Genomic DNA, 19224 nt, shown 5'->3' on the forward strand with positions numbered 1-19224 from the left:
ACGCCCGGCTTCCCTTTGCCTTTTAAGGAGAAGGGAGTGGTTAGTCTATTCTTGTTTTCCTGAAGAAGTTGGGGCTGAAATTGGTGCTTTGGTACTATAATATTAATTTTTTAAAAATTAGTATTTATGTTTATGGGTGCTTTTCCCTCATATTTGTCTGCACTTAATGGATGCCTAGTGTCAGAGGAAGGTAGAAAAGGGAGTTGAATCCCCTGGAACTGGAATTACGGGAATTGAACCTGGATCCTCTGGAACATTCTGCATCTAGTGCTCTTAAATCCTGGGCTATCTCTTCAGCATCCCTAGAATATAATTTAAGGGAAAAACAAACAAACAAAAAAACCTCTGCTTTTCGTGCCAACAGGGATTGAATTTATGGCCTCCAAGTGCATCCCCCCAACCCTAAATTTTTTAAATTTAAGCCAGATAACATTTAGATAAACATCTACTTTAAATATTCATGGAGAAGTTTTTATTACACACACACACACACACACACACGCACGCTTTTAAAAAGGGTTAGTTTTATCTTATGTCTATTGGTGTATGCATGTCTGTGGCTGAGGCCGAATTGTAAACTCCAGTTCTAAGTCTTAAAATGTAGAGATGGCAGCAGCCACAGAATATGAAATCTATAGTTAGGTCTAAGTGGCCTTTGACCCCTTTTTTTTTTTTTTTTTAAGATTTATTTATTTAATGTATATGAGTACACTGTAGCTTTCTTCAGACACACCACTAGAGGGCATCGGATCCCATCACAGATGGTTGTGAGCCACTATGTGGTTGCTGGGAATTGAACTCTGGACCTCTGGAAGAGCAGTCAGTGTTCTTAATCATCTGAGGCATCTCTCCACCCTTCCCCCACCCCCCACCCCCCGCCCTTTGACCTCTTAAATACTGTGTGAGTTGGTCTTTTTCCTAAGTGTTTAAGTTAAGTGTATCTGTTTTGCTTTTCTCTTTCTTGTCTATTGGATGTTTTTATTGGGACCTTAGAAGTTGTGAAGTCTTTCTGAGAGTTTGAAAAATCATGGAAGCAAGCCATTGAACTGAAGCAGCCATGAGCACTTATGCAAGACCTTCCCACAATTCCAACCATTGACTTCCTGTCATGGATTATCAAGGGTTCTCCAACACAGCCTTCCCTAAGAATACTCGGGACATTTGCAGGAGGAAGATACATTTTCCTCAGTGGAGTAGCCACTGGCAAGGTGCCTGTGCTCCTGTAAACAACCCTAATGAAATTCATTGTCATCCCTCCCCCCCCCATGGAAGTAGAGGGAGGATTAGTTGAAGGGCATCTGTGATCCTTGGGAGCAGGAGAGAGGGCCATGTGAGTATGACCAAGATAGATATGAAATGCCATACTAAAGTCCAGTGTATACTGGATGCTAGTAAGTATTTTGAAAAAGTCAGTCTCAGTTCCAGAGACTTAGTGTCAAAGTTGTATTCAGTTTCATGTAAAGAAAAGGACTAATTTGGCTAGATTGGCAGACAAGAAGCCACAGCAATCCTTTGGTCTCCCTAGTGTTGGGATTACAAGTGTGCTGTGCTGTTTTTGTTTGTTTGGTTTGGTGGGTTTTGTTTGTTTGTTTGTTTCCTTTTTTCCTTTTGGTTTTTCAAAACAAGGTTTTTCTGTGTAGCCCTTACCATCCTGAAAGTTGCTTTGTAGACCACCAGACTGGCCTCAAATTCGGAGCTTCCCAAGTGCTAGGATTAAAAGTGTGAGCCTCCACCACCTGGGTGTTTTTTATTTTTATTTTTTAATTGAAATTTTTAAAATTCTGATTCATTACTGTTTCCACTAGTGTTCTTTTTCTGGCCTAAGGTTCAATCCAGATTACCATTCTCTGTTTATGTCACATTAGTTAGCTTTGTTCTCTGAGGTCTCTCCTTTTTCATGATCTTGGCACTTGTTAGGGCTTTTGTCTTTTTGAGACAGGATCTTGCTTATGTTGTGTTGCAGTCTTAGCCATTGTTGGCCTGCAGCAGGCTGGAAACTTGTAGGAGAGCATTCTTTTAATGTCTCCAGAGTACTAGGATTATAGGCAAGTGCTTGGCTTAATGATTTTGACAGTTATTCGTTCTTTGTTTTCTTTTTTTAGACTTATTATTTTATGTATATGAGTACACCTCAGACACACCAGAAGAGGGCATCAGATCCCATTGCAGATGGTTTTGAGCCACACCATGTGGTTGCTAGGAATTGAACTCAGAACTTCTGGAAGAACAATTGGTGCTCTTAACCACTGAGCCATCTTTCTAGCCCCCCTTTTCTTTCCCTTTTTCTTTTTGAGACAGGTTTTCTCTGTGTAGCTCTGGCTGTCCTGGAATTCACTCTGTAGACCAGGCTGGTCTTGAACTCACAGAGATCCTCCTGTCTTTGCTTCCTGAGTGCTGGGATTAAAGGCATGTGCCAGCATCGCCTGGTCAACAATTATTATTTGAGACAGGTTCCTTTATTTTATTTTATTTTATTTTATTTTATTTTTGAGACAGGGTTTCTCTGTATAGCCCTGGCTGTCCTGGAACTCACTTTGTAGATCAGGCTGGCCTCGAACTCCGAACTCGAAATCGGCCTACCTTTGCCTCCCAAGTGCTGGGACTAAAAGTGTGCGCTACCACTACCTGGCCAGGTTCCTATTTTTAAAGTTTCTTTGTCTGTTTTTTATGTGGATGGGTGTGTTACATGCACATACATCTCTATATCGTGTGTATGGCTGGTGCCTGTGGAGGCCAGAAAACTTGGATCCCATGGAAGTGGTTATTGATCGTTGTGAGTTGCAGTGTAGGGAATGGGAATTGAACCTAGGTCTTCTGGTACAGCAGCCAATGCTCTTAACCACTAAGCCATCTCTCCAGTCCCATATGTTTATTTTAATTTTTTTACTTTATCTCTATCTATGTATATCTTTGTGGAAGTGTTTGAAATTTAATGTAGGTGCTTGTGGAGGACTGAGGCATGGGATCTCTCTGGAGCTGGAGTTACAGGTGGTTGTGAGCCAAATTCATATCCTCTGAAAGAGCAGTATGTGACATTAATAATCCCTGAGCCATTTCTCCAGCCCCAAGATAGGTTTCTTGTACTCAGGGCTAGCCTTCACCTCACAGTTTAGCTGTGCATGCCCTTGGGTTTATGTCCTCCTTTATCTTCTCCAGGCTAGGATTGCAGTATGGGCATGTGTCTTTAGGCTGGGCTAACATGGTACTGGTGACTAAACCCAGGGCTTCATGCATGCTAAGCAGACATTCTTCCTACTGAGCAGTCCTCAGCCCTGATCCAGATGTCTCTGAAGTGTGCTTAGACTGCTTCTTACTTTACATTTGTCTGTTGCTTTCTTTTTCTTTTTTTTTTTTTTTTTAAAGATTTATTTATTGGTTATATGTAAGTACACTGTAGCTGTCTTCAGACACTCCAGAAGAGGGCGCCAGATCTCGTTACGGATGGTTGTGAGCCACCATGTGGTTGCTGGGATTTGAACTCTGGACCTTCGGAAGAGCAGTCGGGTGCTCTTACCCACTGAGCCATCTCACCAGCCCTATTTTTCTTTTTTAAAGATTTCTTTATATTTCTTTTATGTGTATGTTTTTCACTTTCATGTATATATATGCACCACATGTGTTCCTGATGTCAGCACAGGCCAAAAGAGAGTGTTGGATCTCCTAGGAGTGGAGTTACAGATTGTTGTGAGCTGCCATGCAGGTGCTGGGAGCAGGGCCTTAGTCTTTTGCAGACAGTCACTCACTGCTGGGCCGCCTTCCAGCCACACCATTTCCCCCTTGAGATAGGATCTTACTGTGTAGCCCTTTCTGATCTGGAGTTGACTAGGTTGGCTTTATCCTTGTCTCTGCCTCTCAAGTGTTGGAATTACAAGTATAATGAATTCATCTAGTTAATTTATAACTAGATTAAGGTTCTAGATTTTGGGAGAATGCCACAGAAGTCAGTGCTCTCTCTATTCACTGCATTGTATCAGAAGTCTAATGGTAAACCAGTATGGTATTTTACTGGTGTTGCTGTTATTGGAACATTGTTGTATTTATAACTGCCCGCACTGGAAATGACTTGACTTTGGGAGAACTGCTAGTGCCCTTTAACACTAATGCCCTTCTCAAGTGCCTTTCCCCCTTTCTCTATTTTATTAGACAGTGACCAGTTGTAATGTTAAGTGCAGCTCCATCTCCCAGGGAAGAAGGATTTAAGACAATTATTGGTTAGAATATGCTAAGACCAGCTATGTAATGACAGGTGTGCATGGCTGTAAAACCAGCTCTTGGGCAGGGTGGGTGATGAAGAGTTCTTGGGCAGCCTTTGCTTCATTTGGAGTCAGAGCCAGCCTGGGTTATATGAGACCCTATTTCATAAGAAGTTCCGCCCAAACAACAACAAAACCCACCAGTGCAATAAATACTCGGGAGGATAGAACTTGAAGCCACATTAACACCTTATTTTTCTCTTAAGTTCTATCTACTAATTTTAACTTCACCTGCAGGTTTTCCTCTTGGTGATCTACTTGTTTTCTGTTTTCCTTCTGTATGTGCATGGAAATTCCATGAGGAAGAGTTGTTTATTTAGTTTATTTAGCTAACCATTCATACCACAATAGAATAATTTGTATATTTATTGTTTAAGTTATAATCCAAAATGTGGTTGTGGCTCAAATTTTTCTGGCTTTGCCTTTGAGAGAGCCTAAAAATTTGCTCTCATATCTTTTTAAAAAAACCTGAGTAAAGATGATTATAAATTATCTTTTTCATGCCACTGTTTGCTAGTAACACTTATGGTTTAGGAGCTAGGTTCTTTAATATTACCTCCAGTTTTGGTTGGCTGCCTGTGGTTTTGTTTTGTTGTCTTGAGACAACCAATCTTCAAGGTAACCCAAGCTGGTCTTGAACTGGTGGCAGTCTTGTTACCTCAGCCTCCAGAGTGCTGGATTACAGGCATGTACCACCAACCCCAGCTTCTGTAATGGCTTTGAATTACTTGAAACTCCATGCTCAAAAATAATATTTGCAAAATTTTAGAATATGTTAAGTGATTTTTTTTTTAAAGGTCAATGCTATAGCTAGTAATAGTATATCTATTATGTATCTTCCATCCTTGTCATTGTGCTGAATAAACCAGAGTAGTTGACCTTTAAGCAGTGACACTAGGCTGGAGAGAGAGCTCAGTGGTTAAGAACACTTGACTGTTGTTTCAGAGGTTCTGAGTTCAATTTCCAGCAATCACATGGTGGCTCACAGCAATCTGCAGTGGTATCCAATGCCCTCTTCCGGTGTGTCTGACGTCAGCCACAGTGTACTCATATATAAAAAATAAATAATTCTTTAAAAAAGTATATAAAGAAAATATCTAATTTAAAAAAAAAAATCAGTGACACGTCAGGCATCATTGGTGGCCCAGTTCAGTCCTGTATTGTAACAGGACCCAGGTCATCTGGTGGAGGGTATGCTTGTTCTATCAAATTGGAAATCTCAAATTTGGCAGTTTGTCTGTGTTTCTTCTTGATTTGTAAAAGGCCTGGACATGAAATTTAGGGTTAGGTATGTGCTAGGCAAATACTTTGTTGTTAAGCTATACTTGCCCAGCCCTCCTTTACTGATGAAAGCATTTTATTGTGTGTGTGTTTTGTTTGCATGTATGCCCATTTACCATGTGTATGCAGTGTCCTGGAGTCCAGAAGGTGTCAGATCCCCTGGGCCTGGAGTTACATATGGTTGTGAGCTAAGCATTTAACCTAGGACCCTGGAGCAGCAACCATTGATCTTAATCACTGAGCCATTTCCAGCCCTGAAACTTTTTGTTTGTTTTAGAGGTAGGGTCTCATGATCTCAGGCTGATCTTCCTGTCTTCACCTCCCAAGTACAGGGATTATAGGCACGTGCAACTGTGTATAATGTACTGAGGATTGAATGTAGAGTATCATGTGTGATAGACTCGTGTTCTGCCAACTGAGCTATTATGCCCCCAGTACTGATTTGTTTAAAAAAGCTTTTTATTTTCTTCTGTGACCTCTATTTTACTGCTGACCAGCAGTTGAGATTTATCCTTTTAATTCTTTTGCTCAGATATATTTAGGAGTAAGTATACTGTGGTAATCGGGTAAAATCAAAAAGATGTTTAATAGTACATACTGCTATGTGAATAGAGATAGGTAACAATTTATGAATAGTCCTGAAGATAATTATCTCTAAAAGTTGTATATCTTGCTTACATTGAAATGATATTTTCTATAATAAAATTAATTTTAATAGGAAAGTAGTTGTTTTTTAAATGAAGTGTACCTTCTGAAAATATAGTCTTGATTTTTGGGGTGTGTTCTTTTTGAAAGTGCTTAGGCTATGGGAGTAGTGAGGCTTAGGGAGGATGGAGATTCCTTCAGGAGACAGTGAACAGATACTCTGTTGCCTTTAGGTCATGAAAGATAACTTTTAGTGGTGGTTTTTGAGTCAGTCCTAGCAGTGGTGATACTGGAATCAAAATCAAGCCAGTGCCGTGGGTGGCCCCAGGAAGCTAGGTTCAGCCATTCCTCTATGGTAAGCCAGTCAAAAGAGCCAAATTAATAGCAAAAAGCAGAGAGGGGGACATTTATTCAGTGTGTCACATTGGGAAGAAGGGCAAAGAGAGCCAGCAACACCTTGAGTCCCTCTTTAGGACTCTGACATGAGGTTGAGGTCTAAGTAGAGGGCCAGAGTTCTCTATGCAACCAATCAGTCTCTGTCAAGGTAAATTCTTGTCTATTATTATCTGCCTTCAGTCTCATCCTACAAGGTGGTCTGAGAAATTGCTAGAACTGTGCTGGCACCAGGCTTCAGTGCTTTTCTTTTCCGAGCATGAGATTCCTGGAGGATCTTTCAATTCCCTGGGTTCTGATGTTTCCAGTAGTGGCATAGCTAAAGGGGAAACTAAAGTTTCTCTTTGAAGTATTCTCATTTCTGGACCAGGAAGTTGGTTCAGTGGGTAAAGACTTGTCCATCAAACTTGACAACTTCAGGTAATTTTCTAGAATGTGCATGGCAGAGAGGACTAACTCCTCTCCTGCAAGGTGTCCTCTGACCTCCATATGGTGTGTGCATGAACACACACAGTTAATGTAAAAAGAAAGCTGGATGTAGTAGTGTCTCATGCCTTTCATCTCAGTTCTTAGGAGTCTGGATGTATCTCTCTGAGTTGGAAAACAGCCTGATCTACATAGCAGGTTTCAGGACATCACGAGATACATAGTGATAAAAAACAAAACTAAATCAAAACAGCACCAACAAAAAAGCTTTAGAAAAATTTCTCTTTCATTTTAGGCATTATGGTTACACTGATGAATAGATGTATAATCAGAGTCTAGCAAGTTTCCCTCCTACCCTTTTTGATGGGGTCTTAACCCTGTAGTCTAGGCTGGCCTGGAGCTCTCCATGTAGATTAGCAGTCTTACCTTGCCCCCTTAGAGGCCTGTCACCATGACTGGCTTCAGAGCCAACATGACTCCTGAGCGCCCAGCTTGGGGATTTCATATGGAGTGTGTATGCTAGGTGAGCTCTCTATCCATAGCTATTATCTCTAGCTTCAGAACCTACTTGTCCAGTTGTTAAGAGAGGGTCTCATGTATTCTAGGCTTGCCTACAACTCATGATTTTCCAGTTTCTACCTTTCAAATGCTTGCTGAGATTATAGGAATGGGCCACAAAGCTAGGAGGGGTTAATTTTACTGGATGGAACACAACCTCTCTAGTCTGATAGGGTAGGGGGCTGGGATTTGATTAGCATTTAAGTCTCTTCAGTCCCCTAAAAATAGGAATCATATGAGATTCCTATTGTTTTTTCCTTTGGAAGAGAAGTCCACTCATCAGAGCGACCATGGTGGCATTGGCTACTTCACTTGAGTGAGTGAGTCACATGTTCAGCTGTGTACTGAGGCTGCTGTTGGCCTCTTCAGGACCTGGAGTCTTCACAGCAAGCCGCTGCTTACTAGCTTTGCTTTCTCATAGAACTTACAATACAACATGCTTTTTATTAATATGACTTTCCTTCTCTTTTTGCAGTGATTATTTATTCAAGTTACTTCTGATTGGCGATTCTGGGGTTGGAAAGTCCTGCCTTCTCCTTAGGTTTGCAGTAAGTTGAAATTAAAATACTTTTCACAAATAATGGTGTGCTTATTAGCTATACAAATAATACAGTGTTTTTTGTTTGTTTTGTTTTAGTTAGACAGAAATCAAACAATTTTATATAGTTAATTCTTTCAGAGTTTATATATCTAAGTGCCTTAGTGCTCCCAAACAATGCGCCCCATCCCCAGTGGTATCTTGGACTGTTAAATGTTGTTTTTAAAAGAAATTGAAGGGGAAGCTGGGTGTGGTAGTGCATGCCTGTAATCTTTCCACTTGGGAGGTGAAGGAGGGGCATCACTTTGGGCTTGAAGTCAGTTCAGAAAAAAAAAAAAGAAAGAAAGGGAAAGAAAAGAAAAAGCCAAGAAAGAAATGCAGTGCAGCATGATGGTAACGTTCGTATCTAGTGCTCTTTGTAGACTCTGAGATTCCCATACAGGGGAGAGCAAGGTGCAGTGCTTGGCTTGTATTGAAAGTGACCTGAAAAGAAAGACTTAGCCATATTGTAATAGACTAAACATTCCTTTAACTTTAAATTTAAGCTACTCATTTCATAAGCCACTTGGGGCTAGGGGCTACCATATTGCCTAGTAGTTTATGTCATAGTTGAGGGCCATCATGGCAGAATTATCTTAGGTATTGCCTTACAGTTCTGTGATGATCAGTCATCCATTCTGGATTTTTTTTTTTTTAAAGAAGAAAAAGAGTTATTTATTTTATGTGTGAGTGCTCTAACTGCACGTGCACCATTGTGCCAGAAGAGGGCATTAGATCCTATTATAAAATGGTTGTGAGCCACTATGTGGTTGCTGGAAGTTGAACTCAGGACCTCTAGAAAAGCAGCCAGGCTCTTAACCACTGAGCCATCTCTCCAGCCCCAAGTTTGGAATTCTTTTTTTTAATGAAAGCTTCTTTTAAAATAGTTACTTATTCCATATGGTGGCACAAACCTTTAATCCCAGCACTTGGGAGGCAGAGGCAGGTGGATCTCTGTGAGTTTGAGATCACCCTGGTCTACAGAGAGAATTCAGGACAGCCTGGGCTACACAGAGAAAAACCCTGTCTCCAAACACACACACACACACACACACACACACACACACACACACACTCACACACCCCACCCAGTTACTTGTTTTTCTGTGTGTGTTTACATGGGGTAGGAGCACAGACAAGCACAGTAGCATGCAGAAGACAGTTTGTAGGAGTTGATTCCCTCCTCGTACTTTTTGGGTCCTGGGGCTAAACTCAATGATGACAGGCAGTTTTATTCTCAGAGCCATTTCAGGGGCCCTCATGAGTTCTTTCATTTGAAATAGAGCCTCACTGAGTACTCCTGCTGGCCTTTAATTTCCTAGACCAGCATGGCCTCAGATTTTTAGTCCCCTTTCTGCCCCAGACCCCCAAGTACTGAGATTACTGGCAAGTTACAAAAAAGAAACACTGGTTAAAAAAAAATTGACAAGCCACATGATAATGACCCCCAAATGGAAACTACCTAATTCTTTCACAAACAGAATGTACCAATAGGCTTGTATTCAGCTACCAAAAAGGACTTAGTTTAAAAAAATGTGGCTGGTGAAATGCATCAGTAGGTAAAATGCCTGCTGCCAAGCCTGATAACCTGAGCTTTGTGCCCAGAACTAACAGGGTGGAAGGAGAAAGCTGACTATCAAAGACTGTCCTATGACCTCCGCATGTACAAACTAGGCACGCACATGTCTATACACATACACACAATAAGTTTTTTGAGACAGGGTCTCACTATGTACCCTTTGACGAACTCTTTATTATAGTCCAGGCTGACCTTAAATTCATAGAGATCTGCCTATCCCTGCCTCCTGAGTGCTGGGATTAAAAGTGTGTGCCACCATGCCCAACTTAAGTAATATAATTTAAAAAAAAAAACTAACTTATTAATCTGAGTAAGATGTGGTGTGCCTGTAATCTCAATATTCCAAAGTCTGAGTAGGAGGCTCATGTTTGAGCACAAGCTAGCAGCAAGATTTTCATGTCTGTGAAATGTTCTCTAGGAAAGTTCCATGGATAGTAAACAGTTTGGTTGCCATGATCCGAAAGAGAAAAGTATAAACTGCTAATGAGTTTGCTTTTGGGATAGTGAAATGTTCTGGAATTAAATAATGATTGTAAAATGTTATGTGTTTACTAAAAACCACTGAATTGCACACTAAATGAGGGATCCGTACATGCATTAAATTTCAATGTAAAAACTCAACCAGGATGTAAAACGGACTCTGGAACACATGCCTAAGAGGGAAGTGAAGGGATCATTGCTTTGTGGTAAATGAATCGGATATTTGAAGTACAAGAACTTTACAGATTGGCAGTTAGGAGAACTCACGGGGAGTGGAGAGCTCTGACAATTACAAAATCCTTTTCCTGACACATGTAAAGAATTTACCAAGAGATGTTGTCTTTGTTAGGGTTTCCATTGCTGTGAACAGGCACCATGACCAAGGCAATTCTTATAAGGACAACATTTAATTGGGGTTGGCTTACAGGTTTAGAGGTTCAGTCCGTTATCATCCAGACGGGAACATGGTAACATCCAGGCAGGCATGGTGCAGGAGGAGCTGCATCTTCATCTGAAGGCTGCTAGCAGAAGACTGGCTTCCAGGCAGCTAGGATGAGGGTCTTAGAGCCTACACCCACAGTGATACACCTAGTTCAGCAGGGCCACACCTTCTAATAGCACCACTCCCTGGGCTGAGCATACACAAACCATTACAGATGTATGAAAAAAAAAGGACACTTGAGAAATATCTCAAAGCAAAAAGAAACTTTCTAACTAGTTGGTATTTTGTAATGAGATAATTATCAGATATTAAAAACTTTGTTTATAATGCAAGTAAACTTTAACAAATTGTCTCTGTTAAACATTGATTTCATTAACTGTTCCCCCTCAGGATGATACGTATACGGAAAGCTACATCAGCACAATTGGTGTGGATTTCAAGATACGAACTATAGAGTTAGATGGGAAAACAATCAAGCTACAGATAGTAAGTGGTCTTGGAAATTAATTTTGGTAAATGTTCAGTGTAAATGTATTTAGTATGCTAACAAAGTTGAACATAAAGTTTCTTAAGAGTCATGCACTGATACAGATTTTAGACCAAAAGGCATTTCCCAGGTTTACTTTTCTCATTGAAATTCTTTCTTCCTTCCTTTTGTTGATGATCTGTTTCGAAGGTCTCCCATGTGCTAAGTCTGCACTGTTTCCATGGAGCTGCATCGCAGGTCCCCTATGTTGAAATTCTGTTTGTATAGCAAACTTAATTATTAGTTAAAGTAGACTTTACTTAATAATCACATTAAGTCAGTTTTTCTCCTATCAAGTGAAAAGTCTGAGCTTTCCTTGTCTAACAGGGAGTGTCCCTTGGCATATCGGGTGTGTCTCCTACTGTGCTGAGTGTGTGCACGCTAGAAGGGCCTGGGGGGCCTCTCTGCTTAGGCTTTAAAGATAGCTCTTTAGTTCTGTGGGGTTTCTCCTTTCTTAAGATTATATATTCCAACTGTAGAAAAACAGAATTTATTGGAAGGAACATCTTTATATGCTTGTTTTACTCTCTAAAAAAAGAAAAGGATGCTAAGAGAAATGTTTGTCTAGGAGAACAAAGATGGAGAACCATAGCTCTCCATTTTCAACATGTTTCCCTGTGCTATCTTAAGGACCTTATCCATCCTTCACTCCCACCTCCAATTGAATGCTTCTATGTCTTTAGTATGAGTCTAGGTACTGCTAGCATGTCTGTGATCTTAAGAAACAAGTAATCCTGGGGTCAGCATGAAAGCGCAGCATATGCTTGATCAGTTAAGGTTGATGATCCGAGTTCGATTCCCAGGACCTGTTTGTCCTATGTGGAGAGAAATAACTTCCTGCAAGTTGTCCTTTGACCTGTGTGTGCGTGTCATGGTAAGGTTGTTCTAAGTGAGCATCATCACACTCACACAGACACACAAGTAGAGTGTGTACGCACACACAGCTAATAGGTTTTTTGTTTGTTTTAAGTAGAGCTTTAATTTTTAACAATCAGTATGTTGTAGGCAGGCTTAGTGTAAAGGACCACTGAAGGCTGACCATTGCTCTTTTCATGGTATTGGGTATTGCTCTGTGATGAAGTCCTGAATTTTGAGTCAAAATTATTATTTTGTTTTTGATATTCTTTCTTTTCTCTTTCTCTTGGGTTTTTGAGGCAGGGTTTCTCTGTGTATCCCTGGCTGTTCTGGAACTCACTTTGTAGATCAGACTAGCCTACAACTCAGAGATCTGCTTGCCTCTGCCTCTACTGTGCTGGTGTTATGGGGGTATGCCAAGCCTTTTGATTTGACTTAGAAAAATAACAAGTTTGCTCAGCTCCAGCCTCATGGTTTACTAGTTTATGTCTCATGGTTTACTAGTTTATGTCTCATGGTTTACTAGTTTATGTCTCATGGTTTACTAGTGTATGAGGTAGTTTTGAGGATCACATGGCTCTTGCTATTTGTCTACCTTTATGACCTGGGAGACAGCAGATGAGTGGATTCTGTGATGTGCTATTATATGATATGCTGTGTTGTGATACACTATTGTAGAAAAGACCCACTCAAGCCTGCAGCCTAGGTATCAATAGCGTATGTGGTCATTAATCTCTACAGGATATTTGTATATTTGAGATATTTTAATTCTGTTACTTCCTTTGTCTGGAAAGGATCTTTCAGGTTACTCTCAGTTTCATCTTCAACAGGAATTTTCTTTTCTTATCTGGTGCTGTTACATAATCATACTGAGGAAAGTCACCATTTTCAAGAGCAGCTACTTTCAGTTTACAAATGGCTCTAGCTATCCATTCTTTATATTGGGCTGGAGCCAGTGTCCTTTAACTTCTATGGAATTCCTCTGCAGTTTGAAGCTGTATGAATCAGGATAATTATTTTTCTGTTGGCATCCAACTTTCATGTTGACGTGATCACACCCTTCTTCTTACTCAGTTATCATTCCTTTTTGGAGTTGTTTTTAGAAACTTTTAAATTCGGGTTAGTCTTGCATTTTCAAGTACCTTTTATAAAAAGGGCTTCCTAAAATATAGTACAATACAGTATGTGAGACAAACTTTTCTGAATTTCTTAAAAATTTTCTCCCTTTGGGTGTGAAGAGGTGGCTCTGTGCACTGGGGGGTTTAATTTCCCAGCGTGTGTGTGTGTGTGTGTGTGTGTGTGTGTGTGTGTGTGTGTGAGAGAGAGAGAGAGAGAATATGAATGAGAATATTCTGTGAATTGGTGTTATAAAAATTTAAATGCAAAATTGTGTGTCTAACCCATTGCATTTCAACTTGATGGGCTGTGTTTTTTCTCCCAAGTACTCTAAGTCTTTTCCTTTCATGTTTTATTGTTTAGTCATGATGGCCAGGTCTTCACTGATAGTCAGGTTGAAAGATCCCTGGGGGTGGGGGGGAATGAAATGAAGCCAGTATTGATTTTATTTTGGATTTTAGATAAGTAGCTGCTAACTTTGAATAGTATTTGCTTTCTTTTTCTTTTCTTTCTCTCTTCCTCTCTTTACCATTTAATAGACCTGGCTCTCCTGGAAACTGTTTTGTAGATCAAGTTGGCCCTGAACTCACAGATCCACCTGCTTCTGCTTCCCAAGTGCTGGGATTAAAGATGTGGGCCACCACAACTGGCTGCTTTCTTTTTCATCTGGAAATGTGTTAATGTTATAGGCTTTGGGGCATTTTGAGACTGACTGACTGTATAACCTTGGCTGGCTTAGAGTTTGTGGTGATGATCTTCCTCACTGCTGCTGCTTCCTCACTGCTCCTGGGACTGCAGTTATGCACCACCATGCCCAATCTTACAAAAGGAATGACAGCTACTATAAAGTAATAAATAGCCATCTGGATTTTGTATCTATTGCACCATTATGTTTAACAGAATTAACATTAATATATCTAGTTCTCACATTTCCTCGTGTGTGTGTGTGTGTGTGTGTGTGTGTGTGCGCGCGCGCGCGCGCGCGCGCCTAAATGGTAAGGTATCCTTAAAATGAGTTATCAATTTTTGTCTTTAAAAACATAATTAATAATTATTAACCAGGCATGATTGCGCACACCTTTAATTCTAGCACTGGGGAGGCAGAGGCAGGTGGATTTCTGAGTTGGAGGATAATCTGGTCTACAAAATGAGTTCCAGGACAGTCAGGACTATACAGAAACCCTATGTTGAAAAGCCAAAATCAAAACAAAATTTAAAAAGCCCTATTAATATTATCGTGTGTGGGAGGGACCTCTATGCTATGGCACATCTGTGGAGGTCAGAGGATTTTTATGTTTGAAAGAGGGTCTCTCACTATATAGCCCTAGTTGTCCTAGAACTTGCTGTATAGATAAAGACAGTCTTGAACCCACAGAGTTCCACCCCTGCTTTTGCCTCCTCAGTGCAGAGACTATAAGCACTAACCACCATACTTGGTCAGAGGACAACTTTTTATAGTTTCTTCCTTCTATCATGGGTTTTAGGGATTGACTTCTGGTTGTCAGGTTTGCATAGCTTTTGCTGGCCTATCTTGCTTGCTTTCCCCCATTAAAAAATATTTTTATTAAGTGAAGTGTATATGAATGCATGTGCCCAAAGAAACCAGAGGCACTGGATGCCTTTGAAGCTAGAGTTACAAGCATTGGTAAACCACTTAATATGGGTCCTAGGAATTGAACTCAGGTTCTCTAGAAGACCAATATATCCTCTTAACCATTAAGCCATCTCTCCATGCCCCTTCTCCGCTTAGAAAAATGAGTTTTATTTTAAAGGTGTTTAGTAGAAACATTTTCCTTACGTTATTTTTGCTCAGCCTAAGATAGCACCTCCTTGTTACCCTAGGGCATGGCCAAGCCTGGTCTGTGACAAATACTGCAGCCAGGAAGTAAGCTCTGGGCTCTGGACTCTATATTTTATACCAACAGCCTAGAATAGCCTAGCATAGCTTATGTTCTTAAAGAAATTAGAATTTTGGTATCAGTACTACCTGCTAAACCATAGGCATTATCTTCTCTTCTGGATTTTTAACATATTTGATACCTGCAATGCAATTTAATAATGTAAGCATTAAATACTGCTGGCATTTCAAATCCTAATAATCTACAATTTTTTCCTGTACTTTCTCCAAAGTATGTTTTAATGGAATTGTTTGCCTTCTCTGATTGTTTTCTATAGTGGGACACAGCAGGCCAGGAAAGATTTCGAACAATCACTTCCAGTTATTACAGAGGAGCCCATGGCATCATAGTTGTGTATGATGTGACAGATCAGGTAAGTTTCTAGAGAATGTTATGTTACCAACAGAGTAGAAAGTAGTGTATGTGTGTGGATTTTGACACAATCTCACTGTGTAGTTCTGGCTTACCTGAACTCACTATGTGGTCAGGCTGCCCTTGAATGCTTTTGATCAGCCCTGAAACTTTTGGCTAGAAATTTATTTTTACTATTCGAGAAATAAAAACAAACAACTCATTTCGTTATAAGCAAATGTTAAATCTGAACGATCTGAATTATATTGTTAATTTGGAGAGAAATTAAGAGATTTACCATTACAAGCAAAAGATAAGCGAATATGAATAGGGAAAGAAAATGCTACCTTAGCCTGATGTCATGTACCTTCAGCTACTTGGGAGGCTGAAATAGGAGCTCAGGAGATTGAGACCTGTCTAGGCAGCAGAGCAAAACCTCATCTCAGTAAAGCAAACACCCAAAGCAGACATAACTGGTTAAGTTTAAACATGTAATCTATTACCATAATTTGTTCTTCAAGACAAGTTTCCCTGTGATCTTGGCTGTGTATAGACAAACCTGACCTTGAGCTCAAAGATCTGCCTGCCTCTGTCCCCTAAGCACTGGAATTAAAGGCATTCACTACCATGCCCAGCATAATTTTATGTGAAAAACAAAACAAGGAAAATTGTCACCTGTTTTTTTTACAAGACTTCTCTTCTGCATCCCACATCTTGCTTGTAGTGGGGTTTAAGATCAGGGCTTTCTGTATGCCCAGCAAATTGTCAGCATTGAGGTGCATCCTAGGCCAAATAATAGTAGTGACACTGTTGTTCTTCATAACCAGTTTTTTGTTTGTTTGTTTTTGAGTCAGGATCTCACTGTGTAGTTCTGGCTGACCTGCAACTGCTTTTGTAGATTGGGCTGGCCTGGAACTCAAGAGTTCAGTCTGTGTCTGTCTCCCAAGTACTGGAATTAAATCTGTGCCACTGCACCCAGCAAAACCCAGTAGAGCTTTGCATTCTACTCATTATTTATTTAACAGGATTTTACTGTTTCAGAAACTAGGTCTTGTCAATATTTTAAAATTTCAGTTTAAAATTGGGCTTGCCTGCCATTAAACTTCAACTGTTTCCCCTTCCAAATAAGCTCTTTTCACTTCAGGCCTTTGAGTCTTTCTTATCATTGACTGGGTGTACACTTCAAGTTAGTTGATTTCTTTCCTTAGTTAGAGCACCAGTGGCCTCAAGCAACTGTATCACCATTCTTCTCTCTCTAGGAGTCCTTCAATAACGTTAAACAGTGGCTGCAGGAGATAGATCGCTATGCCAGTGAAAATGTCAACAAGTTGTTGGTAGGGAACAAATGTGACCTGACCACAAAGAAAGTAGTAGACTACACAACAGCAAAGGTATGTATGAGGTTTGACTTTGACACTGAATTTAATTATGGGGACTGCCTCACCCTGTAAAAGCCAGTGAGCTTAGTCCCCCATTCCCATTTATTTCAGAAGACTTAAGTCAGAAAGATTTTCCATTGTTCATTGTGCCTTATTATTCTCTCAGGAATTTGCAGATTCCCTTGGAATTCCATTTTTGGAAACCAGTGCTAAGAACGCAACGAATGTAGAACAGTCTTTCATGACGATGGCAGCTGAGATTAAAAAACGAATGGGTCCTGGAGCAACAGCTGGTGGTGCTGAGAAGTCCAATGTTAAAATCCAGAGCACTCCAGTCAAGCAGTCAGGTGGAGGCTGCTGCTAAAATCTGCCTCCGTCCTTTTCTCACAGCAATGAATTCGCAATCTGAACCCAAGTGAAAAAACAAAATTGCCTGAATTGTACTGTATGTAGCTGCACTACAACAGATTCTTACCGTTTCCACAAGGTCAGAGATTGTAAATGGTCAATACTGACTTTTTTTTTTATTCCCTTGACTCAAGACCGCTAACTTCATTTTCAGAACTGTTTTAAACCTTTGTGTGCTGGTTTATAAAATAATGTGTGTAATCCTTGTTGCTTTCCTGATACCAGATCGTTTCCCGTGGTTGGTTAGAATATATTTTGTTTTGATGTTTATATTGGCATGTTTAGATGTTGGGTTTAGTCTTCTGAAGATGAAGTTCAGCCATTTTGTATCACACAGCACAACCAGTGTCTGTCAGTTTCCATGCATAAAGTTTAGTGAGACGTTATATGTAAGATCTGATTTGCTAGTTCTTCCTGGTAGAGTTATAAATGGAAAGATTACACTATCTGATTAATAGTTTCTTCATACTCTGCATATAATTTGTGGCTGCAGAATATTGTAATTTGTTGCACACTATGTAACAAAACTGAAGATATGTTTAATAAATATTGTACTTATTGGAAGTAATATCAAACTGTATGGTGATAAGTATTGTTTTAATTCCTATGATTAAAGGGAAATAGAGCTTTGCATTCTACTCAGCAGCCACGTGTGTGCAGCAAGGGCACTGTAGACCTATCTTAATAGCACAGCATCCAGGGTTTGCTTTCTAGTAATAGGTCTGATGAGTGACCTAGAGAAGCTTTTGTGCTGTGTAGAGACTTCACCACCTTCATTGGTTCAAGGAACTCAAACTCTATGGAAAGAATGTGAGCTTCCTAGTGCTTCATCTCCAGCACAGACCACCTGAAGTGGCTTCCCCAGCAACCCTTTTCCCTGCATCTGTGGTAGAGATGGCGAGCAGGCCATGCTTCCTCCCAGGCAGTGATCCGGCAATAGTGCTGGTGTTTCTTCATGCTCAGTCTGACGGCGCACACACCTTTTTCTTTCTTTTTTCTTTTTGGCTATTGGAGACAGGGTTTCTCTGTGTATCTCTGGCTGTCCTGGAACACTCTCTGTAGACCAGGCTGGCCCCAAACTGAGGGATCCACCTGTCTCTGTCTCTGAGTGCTGAGACTGAAGGTGTGTGCCGCCACGCCGGGCTTTTTTCCCCTTTCTTTTTTGAGACAGGGTCTTACTATGTAGCCCTGGCTAGCCTGGAACTTAAGTATGTACAACAGGCTGCCCCCCTCCCCCATTCACCTGCCTTTTCCTCAAAAGTGCTGGGATTAAAAGATGTCCCAGACTGCACCTGTTTTTTGAGACAATGTCTCACATAGCTCAAGAGGCCTCAAATTCACTTGTAACCAAGGATGCCCTTGAACTCCTGATCCTCCTGCCTCCACTTCCAGGTGTCAACTTTATTCTTTCCAATTGTATGAATCATGTTGGTGGAGAGTTTAAGCATTAGAATAGAAAGCAGGAAATGTGATTGCCCTAATTGTAGAAATTCTATCCCCCCCCCCCAAATTAACTGAAAACATGAACGCTAGATGGGAATGATGGGAGAAATAATATATTTATTTCGGTGAAATTTTGCATGTGTGAAAGTTTGTTAACTAGGATCTTCGAAATCCTAGACTTTGCTTTTGTCTTACTGTGGGAAACAGTCTCTTGCAGACACTAGCATTTTAAGGTGACAAAGGTCAGAGATTGTTTCCTTTGGTTTAAGGAGCAGCCAAGCATTCTTCAGTTGGGGGCTTAGGGTAGGGTATGGCTGTTGATAACACATTTTATCATGGGGTCTTTAATGATAAAATATTAAACTAAAAATAAGCCAAAAATTACAGGTTTATTTTTCACTAAACAGACAATTGAAATACATGGTACAAAAATAAGTGGTAAGATTATTGTAAAATGAAAAATGGACAGAATAAATATTCAATTTAATTTTCCATCTATGAGAATTTCACAATAAAATCATAGTTTACTTTGTATTATAGATGCGCTTGTTGGGTCTATTCATCCTTATATATAAAAAGGTAACTGGAAATTCCTCAAGTCACCAGTAATTGGG

At 40.2% G+C, this 19224-nt stretch overlaps 1 protein-coding gene across 1 annotated transcript in view; it reads left to right on the forward strand.

Annotated features, from left to right (window-relative positions):
* Positions 1-19149, forward strand: part of Rab1a (RAB1A, member RAS oncogene family) — a 25042-nt gene extending 5893 nt beyond the window's left edge. The window contains exons 2-6 of the mRNA XM_021175562.2: positions 8032-8104; positions 11025-11120; positions 15307-15402; positions 16640-16771; positions 16926-19149. Of these exons, the coding sequence (XP_021031221.1) occupies positions 8032-8104; positions 11025-11120; positions 15307-15402; positions 16640-16771; positions 16926-17123 (595 nt within the window). The 3' untranslated portion in view covers positions 17124-19149. The remainder of the gene's footprint in view (positions 1-8031; positions 8105-11024; positions 11121-15306; positions 15403-16639; positions 16772-16925) is intronic.
* The last annotated feature ends 75 nt before the right edge of the window (positions 19150-19224 follow it).

Source organism: Mus caroli, chromosome 11 (genome assembly GCF_900094665.2).
Source record: "Mus caroli chromosome 11, CAROLI_EIJ_v1.1, whole genome shotgun sequence".
In the NCBI taxonomy this organism is placed as follows: domain Eukaryota; kingdom Metazoa; phylum Chordata; class Mammalia; order Rodentia; family Muridae; genus Mus; species Mus caroli.